Here is a 22,395-nt window from a genome sequence, read left to right on the forward strand (position 1 = left end):
AGGCTCTCATGCTAAACTTTCAAAAGGGAAACTTTGATAAAATGAGAAAAATTGTTAGAAAAAAACTGAAAGGAGCAGCTACAAAAGTAAAAAATGTCCAAGAGGCGTGGTCATTGTTAAAAAAAAATACCATTCTAGAAGTACAGTCTAGATGTATTCCACACATTAAGAAAGGTGGAAAGAAGGCAAAACGATTACTGGCATGGTTAAAAGGGGAGGTGAAAGAAGCTATTTTAGCCAAAAGATCTTCATTCAAAAATTGGAAAAAGGAACCAACAGAAGAAAATAGGATAAAGCATAAACGTTGGCAAGTTAAATGTAAGACATTGATAAGACAGGCTAAGAGAGAATTTGAAAAGAAGTTGGCTGTAGAGGCAAAAACTCACAGTAAAAACGTTTTAAAATATATCAGAAGCAGAAAGCCTGTGAGGGAGTCAGTTGGACTGTTAGATGATCGAGGGGTTAAAGGGGCACTTAGAGAATATAAGGCCATCGCGGAAAGATTAATTGATTTCTTTGCTTCGGTGTTTACTGAAGAGGATGTTGGGGAGGTACCCGTAATGGAGAAGGTTTTCATGGGTAATGATTCAGATGGACTGAATCAAATCACAGTGAACCTAGAAGATGTGGTAGGCCTGATTGACAAACTGAAGAGTAGTAAATCACCTGGACTGGATGGTATACACCCCAGAGTTCTGAAGGAACTAAAAAAATGAAATTTCAGACCTACTAGTAAAAATTTGTAACATATCATTAAAATCATCCATTATACCTGAAGACTGGAGGATAGCAAATGTAACCCCAATATTTAAAAAGGGCTCCAGGGGCGATCCGGGAAACTACAGACCGGTTAGCCTGACTTCAGTGCCAGGAAAAATAGTGGAAAGTGTTCTAAACATCAGAATCACAGAACATATAGAAAGACATGGTTTAATGGAACAAAGTCAGCATGGCTTTACCCAGGGCAAGTCTTGCCTCACAAATCTGCTTCATTTTTTTGAAGGAGTTAATAAACATGTGGATAAAGGTGAACTGGTAGATGAAGTATACTTGGATTTTCGGAAGGTGTTTGACAAAGTTCCTCATGAGAGGCTTGTAGGAAAAGTAAAAAGTCATGGGATAGGTGGCGATGTCCTTTCGTGGATTGCAAACTGGCTAAAAGACAGGAAACAGAGAGTAGGATTAAATGGACAATTTTCTCAGTGGAAGGGAGTGGACAGTGGAGTGCCTCAGGGATCTGTATTGGGACCCTTACTTTTCAATATATTTATAAATGATCTGGAAAAAAATACTACGAGTGAGATAATCAAATTTGCAGCTGACACAAAATTTTTCAGAGTAGTTAAATCACAAGCAGATTGTGATAAATTGCAGGAAGACCTTGTGAGACTGGAAAATTGGGCGTCCAAATGGCAGATGAAATTTAATGTGGATAAGTGCAAGGTGATGCATATAGGGAAAAATAACCCATGCTATAATTACACAATGTTGGGTTCCATATAAGGTGCTACAACCCAAGAAAGAGAGCTAGGCGTCATAGTGGATAACACATTGAAATCGTCGGTTCAGTGTGCTGCGGCAGTCAAAAAAGCAAACAGAATGTTGGGAATTATTAGAAAGGGAATGGTGAATAAAACGGAAAATGTCATAATGCCTCTGTATCGCTCCATGGTGAGACTGCACCTTGAATACTGTGTACAGTTCTGGTCGCTGCATCTCAAAAAAGATATAATTGCGATGGAGAAGGTACTGAGAAGGGCTACCAAAATGATATGGGGAATGGAACAGCTCCCCTATGAGGAAAGACTAAAGAGGTTAGGACTTTTCAGCTTGGGGAAGAGACGGCTGAGGGGGGATATGATAGAGATGTTTAAAATTATAAGAGGTAGAACGGGTAGATGTGAATCAGTTATTTACTCTTTCGGATAATAGAAAGACTAGGGGGCACTCCATGAAGTTAGCATGGGTCACATTTAAAACTAATCGGAGAAAGTTCTTTTTTACTCAACGCACAATTAAACTCTGGAATTTGTTACCAGAGGATGTGGTTAGTGCAGTTAGTATAGCGGTGTTTAAAAAAGGATTGGATAAGTTCTTGGAGGAGAAGTCCATTACCTGCTATTAAGTTCACTTAGAGAATAGCCACTGCCATTAGCAGTGGTAACATGGAATTGACTTAGTTTTTGGGTACTTGCCAGGTTCTTATGGCCTGGATTGGCCACTGTTGGAAACAGAATGCTGGGCTTGATGGACCCTTGGTCTGACCCAGTATGGCATTTTCTTATGTTCTTATGTAAAGGGGAGAGCGACCTTCTCACTTATAGTAAAACTAACTTTGGCTGTGTCCATCTGTAAGGCCAATAACATACAGTCTCTGGCGATTGGTTTCGATTCTGAAAAGGCCTTTGACAGTGTCTCAGTCTTAAAAATATATGGATTCTCTGGAGAAATTTTCTCCAGTTTCTAACATTATTGCAAATGGGCACAAATCGGAGGATTTATATATACAGAGAGAGGTGACACAAGGGTACCCTTTGTCCCCTTTATTGTATATTCTGTCTATAGATCCACTACTGAAAACAATTGATGGCGATATTTTAATTCATGGATTATGTAAAGGAGACCACTCCTTTAAAGTGCTGCATTTGCAGATGACTTACTGGCATTTCTCATGAAACCAAAGGAGTCCATTCCCAGAGTCTTAAAACATCAAAAAGATTTTGGGGAATTTGCAGAGTTAAAAATCAATCAGGAAAAATCTGAGGTATTAGACATTCTAGGAACCCTAAAAGGATTGGGGGTGAAGATTTTCCATTGTGATGGTAGAGAAAAAGATGAGATATTTAGGAATAAAAATTCTAGTTGACGTAATTATGAAGCCAATGTCAATCCTCTCTTGCAGTGGTCCCCAACCCTGTCCTGGGGGCCCACCAGCCAGTCGGGTTTTCAGGATATCTACAATGAATATGCATGAGAGAAAATTTGCATGTTATGGAGGCAGTGCAGGCAAATTTTCTCTCATGCATATTCATTGTGGATATCCTGAAAACCCGACTGGCTGGTGGGCCCCCAGGACAGGGTTAGGGACCACTGCTCTATTGAATAATACAATAAATTCTTTATGAAATTGTTGAGTTTCTTCTTTCTTTAATAGGTAGGATACACTTAGAAAAATAATGGAAGTCCCTAGATGACTATATATGCTGCAAATGCTCTCAGTATGGTTACGTCTGAAAGATCTTGAGGAAGCAAACAGATAGAATAGACTTTTTATATGGAAAGGGAGGAGAGCAAGAATCCAGTTAACCTCATTGATGAGATCCATTGCACAGGGAGGACTAAAATGCCTGAATATGCACTTGCATAATTTTAGCATGTATATTAAGGCATATTTCTGACTGGTTGTTTGCGACTTCTAGATTTTCTCCCTCCCAGTTGTTACATAGCTGGCTTAGCCCTTTCTCTTTAAACTCCTTGATTCAGAACGCAGACAGGGAAGTACCAGGGGAGATGAAAGACTGTATAATTGTCTCATCATGCCGTAAGGTTTGGTTGTTTCTTTATAAACTGGCGAGCCAAAGAGAGAGGGATTTTTCATTCATTTCTATACAAGGCAACCTATAATTTGTACTTTGTAAAGATAACCTTGTGTTTAATGTATGGAGTACAAAAGGTGTTTCATAGGTCCAGCATCTTTTTACTCCAGGTTCAAATGTGTTGTGTAGTTATCAGGAATTACAATCTAGATTCCATTTATTACACAATGATTTTTATACGTATCAAGCGGTGAGACATTATGCATTAAATCTCCTCAAAAGAAACCCAGAATGGGTAAAACTGGGCTTTTTGAAGAAGGTATAGTAGGACACAAAAAAGAAAAACCATTATGCGCTAGGTTTTATTAGCGCATGGTTATCTATACAGGAGGGGGATATACTAGAGAAGCACCTTAGCAAATGGAACTAATGGGAAGGGCTCAACTTAACAATATAGGAATTCCGTCAATGTTTTAAAAACATAGACAAAGCTCCTGAAAATATATCTAGAAAAACATTATTCAAATTCATATATCAGGCGTACCTGTCACCGGAATGAGCATTTCAAGCAATTCTGTGACTCTTCTATATGCCAGAAATGTGCTCAAGACCCAGGCAGTTATGTACTTGGATTTTGGCAATGCTACGTCATTCAAAAATTTTGGTCTGAATTGTAAGCTTACATAGTATTTCTTTTTAAAATGCACATACCTCTTGAACCCTAAGGTTTGGCTTTTTGGTTATGAAAGTTTTTACATCAAATATAGAGGCAAAACAAAAGTTTTTCTTAGATAAAACCGTTTTGGTAGAAAAAACTTTTTTATTTACATGGGTAAAAGTAAAAGGCCCTCCCCTTACGTATTAGAAGACAAGAATGACGCAGCTTCTGATTTTTTTAATATTTAACAGCGAAAATATCATCAGAAAAAAACTGAGATGTTACAGATATGGCAAGAATATTTAGATTCACTTCCCCAGACGGTGAAAAATACTATTTCCTAGCGTGTAGCCAGATGGACTCAGGACCCGTGGGTTATGTGTTCCTCTGCTAGCAGATGGGAGACTGAGTCAGGTTTCAAAGCTGACTTCACCCTAGATATACCCCTGCAGTGACCTCAGCTCTTCAGTATCTCTCCGTCTCCTAGCAGATGCAGACGCTATCCCCACAGTAGCACGGTGTTAGCGGGATTACATCACAAAGACATTTTTACCTTTGCTTTAAAAGATCAAGCCCTGCTCTCCTGCTGTGATACCTAAGGGTTACTCCCCCAGTTGAGAATTCCTGAGGTGATTTCCGAGATCCCTCAGAGGTGTGCCTTGGTCTGGTAGCCGGTTCCCAGCGTGGACTTAGCTGCAGAAGCAGCTGAAAGGCAGCAGATACAGAAGCCGAACGCGGCGGTAAAGGCCAAAGCCCTCTTCTCCACACCCGGAGACTGTGTCTGTACTCAGCCGGTAAGCGCTGAGACCAGGTAAGTAGAGAAGAACTCCTCCATTCCAGAGACGTGGAAAGGCTTCAGTAAGTCCTTCCTTCCGGTCTCCTTGCTCAGTATGTGGTACCAATTTTGTTCCCAATCTCCGTTCGGGCGAGGGAAGGAGGTACCGAGCGGGTTGAGCGGCCCTTCGATGGGATAGGCCCTGTTTTCGGCTTGGTTGACTCGCCACGTGGCGATACGCAGTGATACCATCTTGCACACGGTTTGGTGCGGCGCCATTTTCCCCCTTCGGTACGCTCAGTGTGGACCGGCCTTCTGTGCGCGTAGATACGCACATAACTGCTTGTATAACTTTGCCCACAACGGATCACTTACACATATGCACGCCAAGCCGAGTCGGTGCGCGCACGATATACAATAACCGGCTAAACGCACAAACCACACAGGCTATGGCCCCGGCAGCAAAGAAGCTCAGGCGACACTCTGTGCAGCCTGCCATATTAGAGCCGCAGTCTGACCTGGAATTCTGCCTGTGTCAGAACTGTGAGGAAGCCCAGGGATGGCTGGATTCTCAAAAATTTTCCAAGCCCATCCCAGTCGGAGGACGAGTCAGCCGCAACCTTATCCGGTAGCTCCCTGGACCTGAGCAATTCTGGGATGGCATCCTCCCTGGGCGAGGGCAGTTCAGGGGCCCCTATCCCAGTTCCCCCTGGGATAAATATGGATCCGGCGGCCTTCTCTTGGTTGCAATTTTTTCAGGGCCTCCAAGTCTTTGTTCAGGTGCAGTCAGCCCCTGTCCCTGCCCAAGTTAAACCCCAATGGGGGGGCCTTGCTCTCCCAGCCCTGCCTGCGGGCCGCGAGACATGCCACGCCTCATTAAGAGTATCCCTGACAGGGACCCAGATACCACAGATGACGACGGGGATTCATTGGAGGATGGGGAAATCCCTCCAGGCCTGGAACCATACCGGACCATGCTTCATTTCTTCCACAGAGATGAATTACCAGCACTGGTCTCCCAGACCCTGAAGACTCTGGGAGTTCCAGGCACGGACCCTATGGCGGAACCAAAGAAGAACCCCATCCTGGTGTCTTTGTAAAACTTCTTGCTATTTCCCAATGCTGGAAGCCATCCAGGAGTTGATTGACTTGGAATGGGACGCCCTGGAGGCAAGCTTTAAAGGAGGTCGGGCCTTGGAAGCCCTGTAACCTCTGGACCCAGCGGTTCAGGAATGCCAGCGCTTCCCCCAAAGTGGATGCCACGGTCTGCGCCGTCTCGAAGTGAACAACCATCCCTGTTGAGGGAGGGGCGCCTTTGAAGGATGCTCATGATAGATGGTTAGAATCCATCCTTAAGCAAGCCTTTGATGCAATAGCAATGACACTGCAGATTGCTTCCTGCTGTGCCCTGGTGGCTTACTCCTGCTTGCTCCTTGCAAGAGAGGCAGATAGCTTTGTGGCGCATGACGGAGAGGCGATTGAACCCACCACAGCCTTCCTGACAGATGCAAGCTCAGACCTGCCAGAGGAGGTAGCTTCAGTGTTGGCGGCCAGAAAACAGCTATGATTGCAGAACTGGTCAGCGGACACAACCTCTAAGGTGAACCTCACAAAGATGCCCTTTAAGGGATCCCTCCTATTCGTAAGCGAGTTGGATAAGCTAGCCAGTAAGTGGGGTGAATCTCCAGTGCCCCTCTCCCATGAGGGGTCGGACTAGGAGCTCCCAGCACTTCCAGCCCTACAGAAACCAGTCATTCCAGTCACCTCGACCCTCGGAGAGGTCTCAGTCATTTTGGAACAGACAACCCAAAAGTGGGACAGGTTTGGGCTCAGGCTCGACCAGAGCTTCCCAGTGAAGCCAACCCATCCCATGGGAAGAGGAGCTATGGGGTTGACTTTCCCTCTTCTATCAGCGGTGGGTCAAGATTACATCAGACAAATGGGTTTTGGACATCATAAGAGAAGGCTATGCTCTTGAATTTCGCAGCATCCCTCGGGACAAGTTCATGATATCACCTTGCCACTCCCAGCTCAAGAAGCTGGCAGTGGAATCCACACCGATAAGGCTTCTCAGTCTGAGGGCTATAAATTCCAGTACCCACACCCCAAGTAAATACGGGACATTATTCCATCTATTTTATCGTGCCCAAGAAAGAGGACTCATTCCGACCCATCCTGGTTCTCAAGAGTGCCAACTGTGGATATTGCACTTCCGCATGGAAACTCTCCGCTCCATCATAATGGCAGTGCAACCGGGAGAATTCTTATCCTCCCTGAACCTCTCCGAAGCCTACCTTTATATTCTAGTCCATCAAGACCACCAGCGTTTCCTACGCTTTGCGGTACAGGGCCACCATTACCAGTTCCGAGTGTCACCCTTTGGTCTGGCAACCACCCCCGGAACATTGTCCAAAATTATGGTGGTCGTGATGGCAGCACTGAGGAATCCTGAGCACTGAGGATCCTGGTGCACCCCTACTTGGACGACTGGCTGATTCGGGCAAAGTCAGTGGAAGAGAGCCTCCAGGTGACCAGCAGGGTCAGGTGCCTCCTACAGGAACTTGGTTGGGTCGTGAACATGGAAAAGAGCAGCCTCAAGCCCTCACAGTCCTTAGAGTACCTGAGCACCCGATTCAACACCAAGCAGAACAAGGTGGTCTTCCCTCCTCCTCAGAAGAGGAAACTGATGGACCAAGTATGCTGGTTGATGACCCCAATGTGCCTCAAGGTGTGGGACTATCTTCAAGTCCTCGCCTCATGGCATCAACAGTGGAAGTAGTACCGTGGACGAGGGCTCACTTGAAGCCTCTCCAACGCTCCTTACTGTCATGCTGGAACCCACTGTCCCAAGACTACTTGATTCGCCTCCTCTTACCAATGGAGGTATGCTCTCGGCTCCAGTGGCGACTACAGGAAATCCACATAAGCAAGGGTGTAAGCCTATCCCCACTAAGCTGGATCGTCCTCATGACAGTCGCGAGCCTCCAAGGGTGGAGAGCCCACTGTCATGAGCTGATAGCCCAGGGACAATGGACCAAGGAAGAGGCAAACTGGAACATAAACCGCCTGGAAGCTCAAGCGATCAGACTAGCATGCCTGCAGTTCAGCCTCAGGCTCCAGCGACAAGCGATCTGGGTGATGTTGGACAATGCAACAACAGTTGCCTACATCAACCGCCAGGGAGGAACCAAGAGCCATCAGGTGTTGCTGGAAATAGACCCCCTTATGGAATGGGCGGCGTTAAACCTGCAAGGGGTATCGGCCTCCCACATCACAGGAAAAGACAACATCACCGCGGACTTCCTCAGCAGGGAAAGCCTGAACCCGGGGGAATAGACGCTGTCGACCAAAGGCTTCCAGCTTCTGATAAATTGCTGGGGCCTCCCAGCCATGGATCTATTGCCCACATCTCACAATGTGAAAGTCCCCCGGTTCTTCAGTCGCAGATGAGATCAGCACTCCCAAGGGATCAACGCCCTCGTCCAGACATGGCCAGAGGAGGACTTGCTATACACCTTCCCCCCATGGCCTCTACTGGGCAAGATCATCCGCAAGATAGAACACCACAGAGGTTTAGTCCTCCTAGTGGCCCCGGATTGGCCCAGACGCCCGTAGTACACAGACATGCGAAGGCTGCTCGTGGGTAGTCCTCTGTGCCTCCCCCCACACCGGGACCTTCTCTAGCAGGGCCCGATTCTTCACGAAGATACGTCTTGATTCTCTCTTACTGTCTGGCCCTTGAGAAGGGCTCACCTGAAGAAGCATGGTTGCTTGGCGGCCATGATCGCCACCTTGCTTCACTCTCAGAAATTCTCAACATCTCTGGCATACATACAGATCTGGAGAATATTTGAGGCCTGGTGTGGGGGCCGCGGGGTGCCCCCGTGAACAGCCAAGATCCCCATGATTCTGGAATTTTTACAGGACGGCTTGAAGAAAGGGTTGTCCCTCAACTCCCTCAAGGTCCAGGTATCAGCCCTCTCCTGCTTCAGGGCCGAGGTGAATGGAAACAGTCTGTTGGTACATCCGGACTTGGCAGTTTCCTAAAAGCAGTTAAACAACTCCGACCACCCTTAAAAGTCGCCAGTCCCCCTATGGAACCTCAATCTAGTATTGGATTTCCTAGCAGGATCTTCCTTCAGACCAATGCGCAATCTGTCACTACCCCTATTAACACTAAAGACATTATTCTTGGTGGCAATATGCTCGGCCTGTCGCATCTCTGAACTACAGGCACTATCCTGTAGGAACCATTCCTTCGATTTACTCCAGGAACAGTACAGCTTCACACTTCTCACCAAAGTTGGTCTCACTTGAATCTTACCGTTAACAGAGGGACACAAGGACACAGAAGACTTCCGCCATCTTTGCCATCTAAACATTGGCAGACTCCTAGTGTGGTACCTGGAGAACTTGGAACCAGTGCGCAAGGCAGATTGCTTGTTTATCCTTCACAGCGGGAAGAAACAGGGTGAAGCGGCTTCACAAGCTACTATAGCTCGCTGGATCAAGGAAGTAAGCAAGGCAGCTTACTTAGAGGCAAGGAAGCCTTTACCCCTCCAGGTCAAAGCTCATTCTACTAGGGACCAGGCAATATCCTGGGCGGAGGCTAAGCTACTGTCGCCCGCCAATATCTGTTGAGCAGTGACGTGGTCTTCCCTACACACCTTCTCTAGGTTCTACCACCTGAACGCCTAGGCTTGAGAGGACGCAGCCTTTGCAAGGGTGGTGCTAACAGGACCATGGGCAGCCTCCCTCCCCGTTTGGGAGTAGCTTTTGTACATCCCACTGTTTCTGAGTCCATCTGGCTACATGTTAGGAAATGGAGAAATTACTTACCTGATAATTTCGTTTTCCTTATTGTAGACAGATGGACTTAGCATCCTGCCCACGGCTGCCCAGGAGAGGCGCCAATGAATCACCCATGAGGTGAACCTCTATCCCATATGAATATAGGTAAGCCATTGCCCTACCCCTAGTTCAGGGCATCCACAGTATGGTTGGTTTCGGCGCTTATGTTTGAGTACACTGGTGGTCTCCAGTTTTTAAATCAAGTTTTGTTAACCAAGGGTTTAATCAAGTTGTATCCAAATTCTAATCAAGTTCTTCGATATATATGTCCACATTGGCTTTTTGAAGAGAATGCTGAAGAGCTGAGGTCACTGCAGGGGTATATGTAGGGTGATGTCAGCTTTGAAACCTGACTGCGTCTCCCATCTGCTAGCAGAGGAACACATAACCCACCGGTCCTGAGTCCATCTGTCTACACTAAGGAAAATGAAATTATCAGGTAAGTAATTTCTCCATTCTAAACCTATGAAAGTTGTCCTATATTTTATTTCTCAATTGGCATATTTAATATTTTTGAATGTTGTATTTATTCTTTTATTATTCTTTTATTTCATCTGTTTATTATTTTTTTAAATTTCATCAGTATAATTTTCTGGTATATATTGAAATGTAGAGAGATAAAGTGGAAACAGGGTATGACAAATAGAAGCCAGAGGAATTATGGAGGTTGGAAAAGACACCAGGGGGTTGAGAATTCTGAAGGGGGGGGTTAAAAAAAAAAAAAAAAGAGGCACATGAATAGTTGGTTTATGGTTGCTACGTGCTATGTACTTTGTTTTACGTATGTAAGTATTTGTACTGGAGGGATAAACCAATGTTAGCACTCTGTATTATTGTCTCTGAAAACTAATAAACATGATTTTAAAAATACGCATGTGAGTATTTGATGATTCAAAAGACAATAAACAGGGAAAGTACTATAAATGAGCACATGTAAGATTATGGGGAGACAGAGCATGTGTATATGAGATAATTTGGGGGAGAGAAAGCATGTATGTGTGTGTGAGATTATATGGGTGGGAAAGAGCACGTGTGAGATCTTGGGGAGAGTGTGTGTGTGAGATCACGGGGCGAGCGTGTGTGTGTGTGTGAGATCACGGGGAGAGTGTGTGTATATATGAGTATTTGGGGGGAGAACGAGCATGTGGGAGAGATAGAGGGTGTTTCTGTGTGAAAGCATGTGGGGGGGGGAGTGTGTGTATGAACATGTGTAAGTAAGAGAGTATGTATGTGTTGGAGAGTATTTATGTAAGAGAGAGAGAGGAGAAAGTGTGTGCATCGCTACCATCTTCTCCACTAATTCACTTTAAACTCAGAATGGAAATCAAAAGTTCCCAGGTACGGAGAGTGGGGTTTTTTTTTAATTGGGTGTTATTTGATGCCTGCTATTTTAAAATATTTTATTAGTGTTTAGGAAAGCTTTCAAAATTTATATGAGTCGTTAATTTTTTGATGATATTCTATTTCTCAGCTGTTAGTAAAATTGTACTAATAATAGAATATTTCTATTATGATTGAATTTATATTTCTTGATTTTGTTTGATGGTTTATGAGGAATAGCGATGCTACTGTTCCATTATTGCACTTTATATATATATATAGTCTGGCATGCAGTTTTTGTCTGCCCATTTCAGTTTATACTTTATGATCTCTCTATTCTGTATTTGGTGAAGGTCTGTCTGTGTTCTGCATGTATGACCAAGGTGAAGTATTCTGTTAGCGTATGGTTTCTCTGTAGCAGCTGTTTACCTGAAAGGTGGTGTATTGGTATTTTAGAGACTGGTGTAATATTTGCAGTGTTGCCTTTTGATAGGAAGGGTTGATACTGGTTGAGTGCTGGCATTTAGTGCTGTTTTTGTATGGGAGGACCAAACCCACACCAAACATTTTAAAATAGGCCTAATACCATATGTGTTCCAAGTGTCTTTTATGCAGAGGTTTCTGGTTGGCACTGCGACAGTGCACATAACTATTACAACATGTATATTATATTTTTTACCTCAGAATGTCCTTTTTCATGTAAAATCTGTTATCCATTCATAACTTTAAACTGTGTGTGGTGGTGGGGGGGAGGGGTGCCAGGCTGTAAGGTTCATCTAGGATGCCTGATACCTTTGCTCCAGCCCTGGGTTAGAGAAACGGGCTGAAAACCAGGAAAGCCATGGTTCAAATCCTGCTTCTTGCACTGACACTGCTTGTGACTTTAGGAAAATCACTTTATCTCCAATTGTCTCACGTACTCACTTAAATTGTACAGTCTTTAGGGTAGGGGTGGGGAAGAAGTGGTGAGAATGGGATAGGGTAGGTTCTGTATGCTGGGGGATTTTTATTCTCTGTATTTTTATGTTTGGGTCTTCAAAAACCACTTTGTGTCAAGGCTGTTTCTTGAAGAAAAGGCAATATATATAAGAATGAATTGAATCATTACTGTCAGTGTTATGTAGGTCCAATATTGCCATAAAAACAAGTGTTAATAAGAGAGCTTTTACTGCCAATTCAGTTTGTGCCCAGTGAAATGGCAAAAGAATGAAAGGTTTCAAACAGAACATTTTTTCTGCGTAAAGCATTGCTACCTAGGTCCAATCCTGCAGCCCAAGTTAGAAATCTAGCTGAAAGTATCTAAGGCAGACTCAAGAAGAACTTGGACATTTCTGGGAACAACTAAGAGTGTACTCTTTGCAGAAGCTACATTGCTGGGCACTGGTAACATGGATAACTAACCTGCAATTGTCATTTATGTTCAAGTCATCAAGAACACATCTCAAGGTTGTTTGGTTTAAGGGACCCTTGTTTATCCATCCACAAAAGTATCAATCTTAGAAGAGTGGAGGAGTATCTTAGTGGTTAGAGCAGCAAGCTATGAACCAGGGAAACCAAGGTTCAAATCCCTCTGCTGCTATTTGTGATCTTGGCAAGTCACTTTTCCCTCCATTGCCTCAAACTTAGGGCCTGATTCGCTAAGCATTTTCCTATAGACCAGAATGTAAGAAAAGCCTTAGTGAATCAGGCTCATAGATTGTAAGCCCTCTGGGAATAAGGAAACACCTACAGTACCTTTGAAGTGTAGAACAGCGGAATACAAATTTAAATAAATAAGAGAGTGGTTTCCATCATCCCTTTCATGGGGATCATCAACAGATGCAGGAAGAAGCCAGAGTCCTAGTGCTCTCGGCAAACTTAGACTCTTCTGACAGAGAGTGGAACCATCTTTCCTCCTGAGACTATGGGAAGGAATTTTCAACTTTGTGGTGGAGTGGGTCCCCACAATAAAAGCAGTCTTTTGCTTCCAAAAACCTTTTAGGAAGCAAAAGGATATTGGGGAAGTAGAGTCTAGTTATCGGTTTAGAAAAAAGGGAAGCAATACCTTCGGTTATATTTGATGTATTTTCCTAATATAGCTCTTGTAATGGTGGTGGTTTGATATCTGTGTGATTTCTTGGTAATAGGATATCTGAAGTTGTATGATTTTTATTGATTGTAAAGATAGAGAATCAGAAATATTGTTATATATACAACAGTTGATATCCGTAATGTTAGTGACAATGTATATCATGATATTGTATAAATTGAAATAAAAAATAAATTATTAAAAAAAAAAGCAATCTTTTTCTAGCCCAAGAAATAACATTTCTAGGGATTATATTCATCACCAGATAAACATCTGTGTCGCCATTGCTAACAACATAGGATCAACAAAGTAATGGAAGTTGCAGAGCAAATAAAGCAGTGGTAAGGATAACTGAAAGGCAATGCCCGCACATGCTGGGGCTCCCATGGTCTGGGCTATTCTCAGTGGCGCATTCTATAATGCAAATTTTCCTGCCTGCCAGTGGGGTTTCTCAGAGTTCTACCAGAAGTCCAGACAGCTTGCCCAGAGGAGGAAGAGGGGAAGGTGGGGGATAAGGTGGGTACAGTTTCAGACCGTTTTAAGTTTAGATTTCATTCTATCTCGCTTTCAGTGTGTTTTAGTATTCTGTGGAATAGAGAAGTGTAGCAATGTTCTTCAGCTTGGGAATATATATCTGAGGCAGAGAAAGTAAACATATCCTTCATACAGGACGGAGACCTCTGCCTGAGTTTTGATTCATCTCCATCTAATGGAAGAAGGACAAGCCATAGTCTGGGTTATTCTGGTGGAACTCTGAGAAGCCTTATTAGCAAGTAGGAACTTTTTTTTTCCCTTCTATTTTTGGTAGGACAATCAAATATCAAAAATTCCATGGGACGGATCTGTCTCAGTCAAAACAGTTGTATAGTGTCCAGCCCTTGACATAGATTATCATGGTTGCTACTTGTGTGAGTCAGATGGCCTAGACTTTTTAAGACATTTTGGATTTAGGTAACTGACACAGAGATATCTTTTTCTCCAGTGAGTATGATTATAATTTAAGCTGGCAGTACTTTCTACTAATATGCTTTATCTATGAAGCTCTGTTTATTTTCCCTTCTTTTGGCTCTGAACCAATAAGATTGGGGAATGGTTTTTTTTTTTATAGCATTAAATGCTTTATGAGTGTGAAAGATATTCATTCACCACAGATCGTCAGAAATTAATACTGATTGATCGAATGGCCTATGGGCATTCTTCTGGTAGTGTGCCTTTTAGATTTCTGTTTGTCTGTTTCCATGGATACCATGTTACATTCTTGCATAAGTGATTTTTGAAAGTTATGCTTCATACAAAGACACACAAAATATTAATATATGAGATATCTTCTTAATCATAGTTGTATAATCACCTGTGTTTATACACACAAGTAGATGTACGTCTCATACTCCAGAAGATCTGTCTACAGTTTTTCCTTTTGTTTGGTGCGTGTTCTTTCATGCTTCACTCGTGCTTTGCTTGGCTCTGTTCCTCAGCAGACACTTCATTAGCAATTGTATTCTGTTTCTTTTCAGATTTAATGAAGAGCTGTTTATTTCTTCTTCTTTGATAAACAGCTGACATTAGTGATCTCCTTTTTGTCTTACCTTCAGGGAGGACATGTATGCACAGGACTCAATAGATTTGCTGACCACATCTGGTATCTTGTTTAAAAAACATGAAGAAGAAGGAATTGAGACTCAATATTTTGCAGAGCTACTTATGACATCGGGAGTGGTGCTGTGCGAAGGAGTCAAGTGGCTTTCGTTTCATAGGTAAATACTGAATATAAATGTATTGTCCTTGCAGTTTAAAATTGTAGATTTATTATGATGACTGAGGGGAGGTGCTTACTGCTAACTTGGTGGGATGAAGCCTAGAGGTTAGAGCAGCGGGCTACGACCCAGGGAAACCAGGGTTCAAATCTCGTTGCTTCTTATGACCTTGGGCAAGTCACTTTACTCTCCGTTGCCTCAAGTACAAAATTAGAGTGTAAGCCTTCTGGGGATAGGGAAATACCTATAGTACCTGAATGTAATCCGCTTTGATATACCCTTTGAAGTGCCAAAAAGCAGAATATAAAAATCTAAATTAAAAAATGGATAATGACCATCTCATGATGAAAATAAAGCTTGCAAACAGTTGAATAATTTGAATATAATATAGATGTCTAAATGACTTCAGTAGTGTTAGGATGAATATTTTTTTTTCACATACACCTTGAAGAACTAACCAGTATTCATCTGCTCATTATGTATAGTTTGCAGCAGTTTCTAGGTTTTGACTAAAACCTCAAAGTACCATTAGAAAAACAAATTCCTTTGCAGGCTTGATATGATTTAAACACTTTTTGGAAAGGGAAGGGAGAAATGAGAGAAACAGTTCTGTGTGACCTAGATAGGAGTTATCTGTTTCATAAGAGAGTGCCATACTAAATCAGACCAATGGTTCTTCGAGCCCAATAGTCTGACAGTAGCCAATCCAGATCACTTGGAAGAACCCAATAGATCTTAATGGGGAGATCCATTCCCTGATGCTCACTCCCAGAAGTAAAAGGTGGACATCCCTAAGTCTACCTGCCTAATAATTCTTAATGGATCTGTTCTCCAAACCTTTCTACACTCAGCTATATTACTAGGCTTGACCACATCTTTTGACTACAAATTCCTTAGCTTGACTGTGGGCAAACTGAAAAAATACTTTCTTAAATTTGTTTTAAATCTGCTACCAGTTACTTTATGGAGTGTCCCCTGATCCTAATACTGTTTGAAAAAGTAACTATGCAATTCAATGTTCTATACCAACTATAATCCCCCAATCATATGACTATTAAAGATGCCGGCAACTTATTCTATCATGGAGAAAGTCTCCATGATAGAATAAGTTGCCAGCTCAAAATAGCACTTGAAAAAGGACTCCGTTGTCCGAAACACGGCCCCGTGTCGGGCATTGGCACCGTTGATCAGCAGAATGGGCGAAGAGCATTTTGGATAAGATAAGTTCTAATATGAATGTCGACAATTGATGACTTTCAATGGTTATGGTATACATAATGGACTGAACTTTTAATAATATGGGACACATAGCAATATAAAAAATTGAAAAAATCAAGTTACATCGGCCTATGATTAAAAATAAGGCAGAGCAATAAAGTGAACCTTTATTGTACAATGAAGCCTATTATGATGGCCAAATATTAGCGTCTTTAATAGTCATATGATTGGGGGATTATAGTTGGTATAGAACATTGAATTGCATATTTTCAGCAATCTCCAACTTTATAACGAAAGGCACTGGTTAGACGTATCAGTGAAAAAGTAAATAACCATTCCCTATTTACTTGTTCAACATATGTGATTTTATAAATTTCTATCATATCTTCTGTTGTCCTTCTCCAAGCTGAAGAGCCCTGATCTATTTAGTCTTTCTTCATAAGGTAGCCATTCCATCCCCTTTATCATTTTTGTTGCCTTTCTCTGTACCTTTTCTAGAACTGATGTTACTTTTTTGAGATTGGGAAAGCAGACTTTTGCACATAATACTTGAAGTATACTATGCATTTATATTGAGACATTATTATATTCTCCGTTGACAAACAGGGATAAACTACCTTTGACTCAATGGTGACATCATCTCTTGGTATCAAAAAGACCCTCTCTCTGAGATTGGGAGAACAGGCCTGCACATACTTTGTATACCATGAGTTTATATTGAAAATTATTATATTCTCCATCGACATCATCCAGAAGTGCTGAACAGACCCATCTCTCTGAGCTCAGTTTCTGCACATGCTCAGAGGTGAATGTCCAAACTGCATCCAGATATTATTACTGCTCTCTCTCTCTCTCTCTCTCATATTCATGCTTTGTTTTTCTCTAAATTCTTCTCTTTTTTTTCATGCCTTGCTGTTGGACACCCCCACCCCCACCAGTACCTTTTAGTGCTGCATAACAAAAAAAAGATTTTCCTAGGAGAAGATGCCTAGGCCAAGAAGCTTCAAGGGCTGCATCTGCGGATGGAAGATGTCCATCATGGATGCTTAAAACCTATGCTGCAGGTGCCTTGGGCCCTACTATGACTCCACCAATTGTTACAATTGTGGCCAGTTGTTACCCAGGACACAGAAGAATTGGGCCTATAAGATGGCTAAGGTTTAGGGCCTTAGGAGTTCCTCCTCTTCAGGGAATTATGTGTGTGGTGAGTCAAGCAGGGTTCGCCATACTGTGGAAGCAGTATAAGGGTCAAGTAGCTTCAAGAAGCACCAGGCATCAGACAACAGGCCTGTTGGAGTACAGAAAATGGGCACAGGGCTCCTCAGTACCATTGGTGCAGGATCCTGATGCACCAACTAAAGAGAGAGACTTTTTTTTTATAAGCTTGGGGCATTGGTAGCAGAAGATTTGGCCCAATCAGCACTGCCAAAATCTAAAGATCCAATACAGTTGGAGCCATTGAAATGTCATGGCCTGGCACAGTCAACACCATTGAAATAACAGGGCTTGGCGCCATCGGCACTGAAGAGTCTAGCATCACCGGTGCACTCTGCATCACTGGCGCATAAGTGGCATTGTGGTATCTGACTTCTGCAGAGCCTTCACATAGGTGCCAGTCATCAGAGGCTTCAATGTAGTCAGTGTGGAACTATCCGACTTGCAGCAAAGTCAAGAGTTGTCTTCTTAGAGAAGACTGGGGAGGTGATTATGTGCAAGTCCCCTCTTCCATTTTGGCTAGGAAGATTCCCATGCCTCTTTCCCATGTTTGTTTTACCCCAGTCCGAAGCCAGCATGAATTTTAGTGGTGTCGAGAAGAGGCTCACAGACCAGAACACCATGGCTGGAAACCCCAGATCCCATCTGCTCCATTTTGTCTGTGGGTTGTTTATCAGGACAGATTCAGGAGATTCAGTCAGGGACCTATCTGTGGAGCTCGGAGGAGCCTCCCAAAGCAATGATTCCATTCTGGTTTCAGAGGAAGAGGTGTCTTCTCCAACAGTGTCACAGGGGAATTAACCAGCAAACCAGATGATAGAGTTGTTCAAGGTGTTCTTCACATTGCTAACAACCTAGTGACAAACAGAGGACCCTACCAGAGCCATAGCTAGACCATTTGGCACCTATGGCCAAGTGAAAAAGTGCACCTTCACCCTGAGCACAACATACAACACCACAAGCTGGGAGACTCTATTAAATGTAGAGGGCTTTAATTTTTAAGTTTCCACCTCCTCCTTTGGGCTTCCAGCTCAGTCAGAAGCAGTATTGGGATCCTGGCACCATGAGCCTTATTTAATTTTAAAAAAATGTATCACCTGCTCTATCAAATTCTAGGCAGGATTAAAAATTACATACGTATTAAAACTTATAACCATCAAAAGGTTCATAAACAAGATATAAATATTTATATCAAGTATTCACCATGTTTACATTAGTTAGGTGTCTATCAGTAGAATGATGAGCATGGACAATATTTTTATCTTTATCTTATGAATAGATTAGAGGATTCAATAGCATCAGACATATCCAATTTACATAACGTGAGAGGTTAGGGAAACTGCCCACAAAGTTTCTCTTTGAAAATCTGGGGGCCAGCTTGACCTATAGTTACTTGCGCAGACTCTGTTTCTGCTTTGTAGCAGGCGCAAAGTCAACACCATAAAGCACATACAGGAATTTCAAAACGAAATCCCAGTATATTGCTTGCCAGATCTACTCTCCCCTTAAAGCCTTGTGCTCCCCCTTCCCCACATACAATTAAAAATTATGCAGTTAGAATAATTGAAAAAGAACATTCAAAGTACAGTCTTTTGAGGCAAAACATTACTAACAGCATACATATTGTATTTACATGCACAACTGTGATGCCAACCAGAAAAGCAAAAAAAAAAAATGCTTGGAACCCCCTATTTATTTATTTAACATGTTTACTGCTGTTCCAATGGTCACAGCCATTTCTAATCAAACATTCATAATTACAAATGTCATATATGGTGGTATGTCTTAGGTAATGCATGCTGGGTGTGGGCTTGGGCCTGAGAAAGTCATGAACAAACTGAATTACAAGTACAATAGGCAGTAAATCTATACCAGAACAAAACTAAAAGCCAGCACAAACAGTAATGACCATAACAATGAAAAAACACTATAAATATTATACCAGGTCCTAAAACACCAATAAATCTCCTATTAGGGAAACAGAACAAGCCAGACTATTATAGATCACTGCAGAGAAACTACACATGCAGAACACAGACAGACCCTCAAATACAAATTAAAGAGATCATAAAGTATGGCTAGAAATGTGCAAACAAAAAATGAACTGGGAACTGCAACAAGCTAGAGACTGCATGCAGTGTAACAATGGAAAAACAAAAACTTCAGCATTCCTCATACAACATCAAATAAAATCAAGAAATATAAAACAATCATAATAGTAAAACCATACTAATAAAAATAATTAATATTTTAAAACAGCTGATAAATAGAAAGTACATCGCCACCTATCCCAGGACATTTTACTTTTCTTAGAAGCCTCTCATGAGGAACTTTGTCAAACGCCTTCTGAAAATTCAAATCCACTACATCCACCGGTTCACCTATATCTACATATTTATTAACCCCTTCAAAATTAGTGAATCAAATTTGTGAGGCAAGACTTGCCTTGGGTAAAGCTCTGCTGACTTTGTTCCAATAAACCATGTCTTTCTATATGTTCTGTGATTTTGATCTTTAGAACACTTTTCACTATTTTTCCTGGCACTGAAGTCAGGCTACCTGGTCTGTAGTTTCCCAGATCGCCCCTGGATCTCTTTTTAAATATTGGGGTTACATTAGCCACCCTCAAGCCTTCAGATACAATAGATAATTTTAATGATAGGTTACAAATTTTAACTAATAGATCTGAAGTTTCATTTTTGAGTTCCTTCAGAACCCTGGGGTGTATACCATCCGGTCCAGGTGATTTACTACTCTTCAGTTTGTCAATCAGGCCTACCACATCTTCTAGGTTCACTGTGATTTGATTCAATTCATCTGAATCATTACCCATGAAAACCTTCTCCGGAATGGGTATATCCCTGACATCCTCTTTAGTAAACTTCCTGTATATGACGAGATGCTGGTCAGTTTGTAAGACTAAGGGCTCCCAGTACCCAGCATCTCCTGAGAACACTTATATTGACTAATAAAAATAGATTATACTTTTTACTGATTCTAAGTGTTCTTGTGTCCCTGGCCATAAGCATAGAGTGAGCTTTACACACCGAAGCAAAGAAATCGTTTAATCTTTCCGCGATGGTCTTAGCTTCTCTAAGTGCCCCTTTAACCCCTCGATCATCTAACAGTCCAACAGGCTCCCTCTCAGGCTTTCTGCTTCAGATATATTTTAAAAAGTTTTTGCCTCTACGGCCACCTTCTTTTCAAATTCTCTCTTAGCCTGTCTTATCAATGTCTTACATTTAACTTGCCAACGCTTATGCTTTATCCTATTTTCTTCTGTTGGATCCTTCTTCAAATTTTTGAATGAAGATATTTTGGCTAAAATAGCTTCTTTCACCTCACCTTTTAACCATGCCGGTAATCGTTTTGCCTTCCTTCCACCTTTCTTAATGTGTGGAATACATCTTGACTGTGCTTCTAGGATGGTACTTTTTAACAACGTTCACACTCTTGCACACTTAACTTTGTAGCTGCTCCTTTCAGTTTTTTTCAAACTATTTTCCTCATTTTATCAAAGTTTCCCTTTTGAAAGTTTAGCACTAGAGCCATGGATTTGCTTACTGTCCCCCTTCCAGTCATTAATTCAAATTTGATCATATTATGATCACTATTGCCAAGTGGCCCCACCACCGTTACCTCTGTCACCAAATCCTGTGCTCCACTGAGAATTAGATCTAAAATTGCTCCCCCTCTCATCTGTTCTGGAACCAATTGCTCCATAAAACTGTCATTCCATTTAGGAACTTTATCTCTCTAGCATGTTCAGATGTTACATTTACCCAGTCAATATTGGGGTAATTGAAATCTCCCATTATTACTGTACTACCAATTTGGTTAGCTTCACAAATTTCTCTTAGCATTTCACTGTCCGTCTCACCATCTTGGCCAGGTGGTCAATAGTATACTTCTATCACTATACTTTTCTCCATCACACAAGGGATTTCTACCCATAAAGATTTGATTGTGCATTTAGTCTTATGCAGGATTTTTATCTTGTTGCACTCCATGCATCCTGGACATAAAGCACCACACCTCCTCCTGGGAGCTCCTCTCTGTCATTGTAATATAATTTGTACCCCGGTATAGCACTGTCCCATTGGTTGTCCTCTTTCTACCATGTGTCTGAGAAGCCAATTAAGTCTATATCATCATTCACTGCTATACATCCTAACTCTCCCATCTTACTTCTTAGACTTCTGGCATTAGCATACAAACATTTCAAAGTGTGTTTTTTGTTTGTATTTTCATTCTGCTTTCTAATTGATAGGGATAAGTTAGAACGTTTTAGCTCAGGTGAGTTTTTAATTACAGGCATTTGGATTACTTTTCTTATTAATGGAACCTTACTGTCGGGATGCCCTAATTCTAATGCGTATTAGTATCCTTTGAAGGTACCTCCCTCCGAACCATGCGCTGTTGAGCGACTGTCTGCTTTTCCCTTTGTTCTGGTTTAAAAGCTGCTCTGTCTCCTTTTTAAAGGTTAGCGCCAGCAGCTTGGTTCCACTCTGGTTAAGGTGGAGCCCATCCCATCCCTTCGGAAAAGATTTCCCCCTTCCCCAAAAGGTTCCCCAGTTCCTTACAAAACTGAATCCCTCTTCCTTTTTGCCTGGGTCAGGCGGACAGGGCCTGGAATGGACACAGCAGCATAGGGATTCAACTGGAGAGGAAGAATAGAAAGCACTAAGGATTGATCTATGGGAGGAAAAGGGATTAGCATGGAGGGATGGGGTGCATGAAAACACTGGGGAATCAAACGGGGTTGGGGGGGGGAATATGAGAAGCGAATAAAGCACTCACAGGAGAAAAGTGAAAAGGAGAGAAAAAGTATCTGCGTAAGGAAGGGGGGAGTGGGAAGAGAGCACTGCAGGAGAATTGGAGAAAAAGCAGGCGAAAAGAGAGGGTTGGAGGATGAAAGAGGCAATAATATATAGGAGGAAGGGAAGAGGAGAGTACAAATAGAGGAGAGTATGCTGGAAGAAGTGACAGTGTCTGGGAGG

General features: G+C 42.3%; 1 protein-coding gene across 8 annotated transcripts in view; it reads left to right on the forward strand.

Moving 5' to 3' along the window:
• CNOT7 (CCR4-NOT transcription complex subunit 7) overlaps positions 1-22,395 on the forward strand; it is a 218,359-nt gene that overhangs the window by 163,120 nt on the left and 32,844 nt on the right. For all 8 annotated transcript variants that reach the window (XR_003854333.1, XR_003854335.1, XR_003854334.1 and 5 more), the window contains one exon: positions 14,801-14,962. Coding sequence is in view for 5 of the 8 variants with exons in the window: in XM_029587137.1 (XP_029442997.1) it covers positions 14,801-14,962 (162 nt within the window). In the remaining 3 variants the exon portion in view is untranslated. The remainder of the gene's footprint in view (positions 1-14,800; positions 14,963-22,395) is intronic.

This window comes from Rhinatrema bivittatum, chromosome 1 (assembly GCF_901001135.1).
Source record: "Rhinatrema bivittatum chromosome 1, aRhiBiv1.1, whole genome shotgun sequence".
NCBI classification, from domain to species: domain Eukaryota; kingdom Metazoa; phylum Chordata; class Amphibia; order Gymnophiona; family Rhinatrematidae; genus Rhinatrema; species Rhinatrema bivittatum.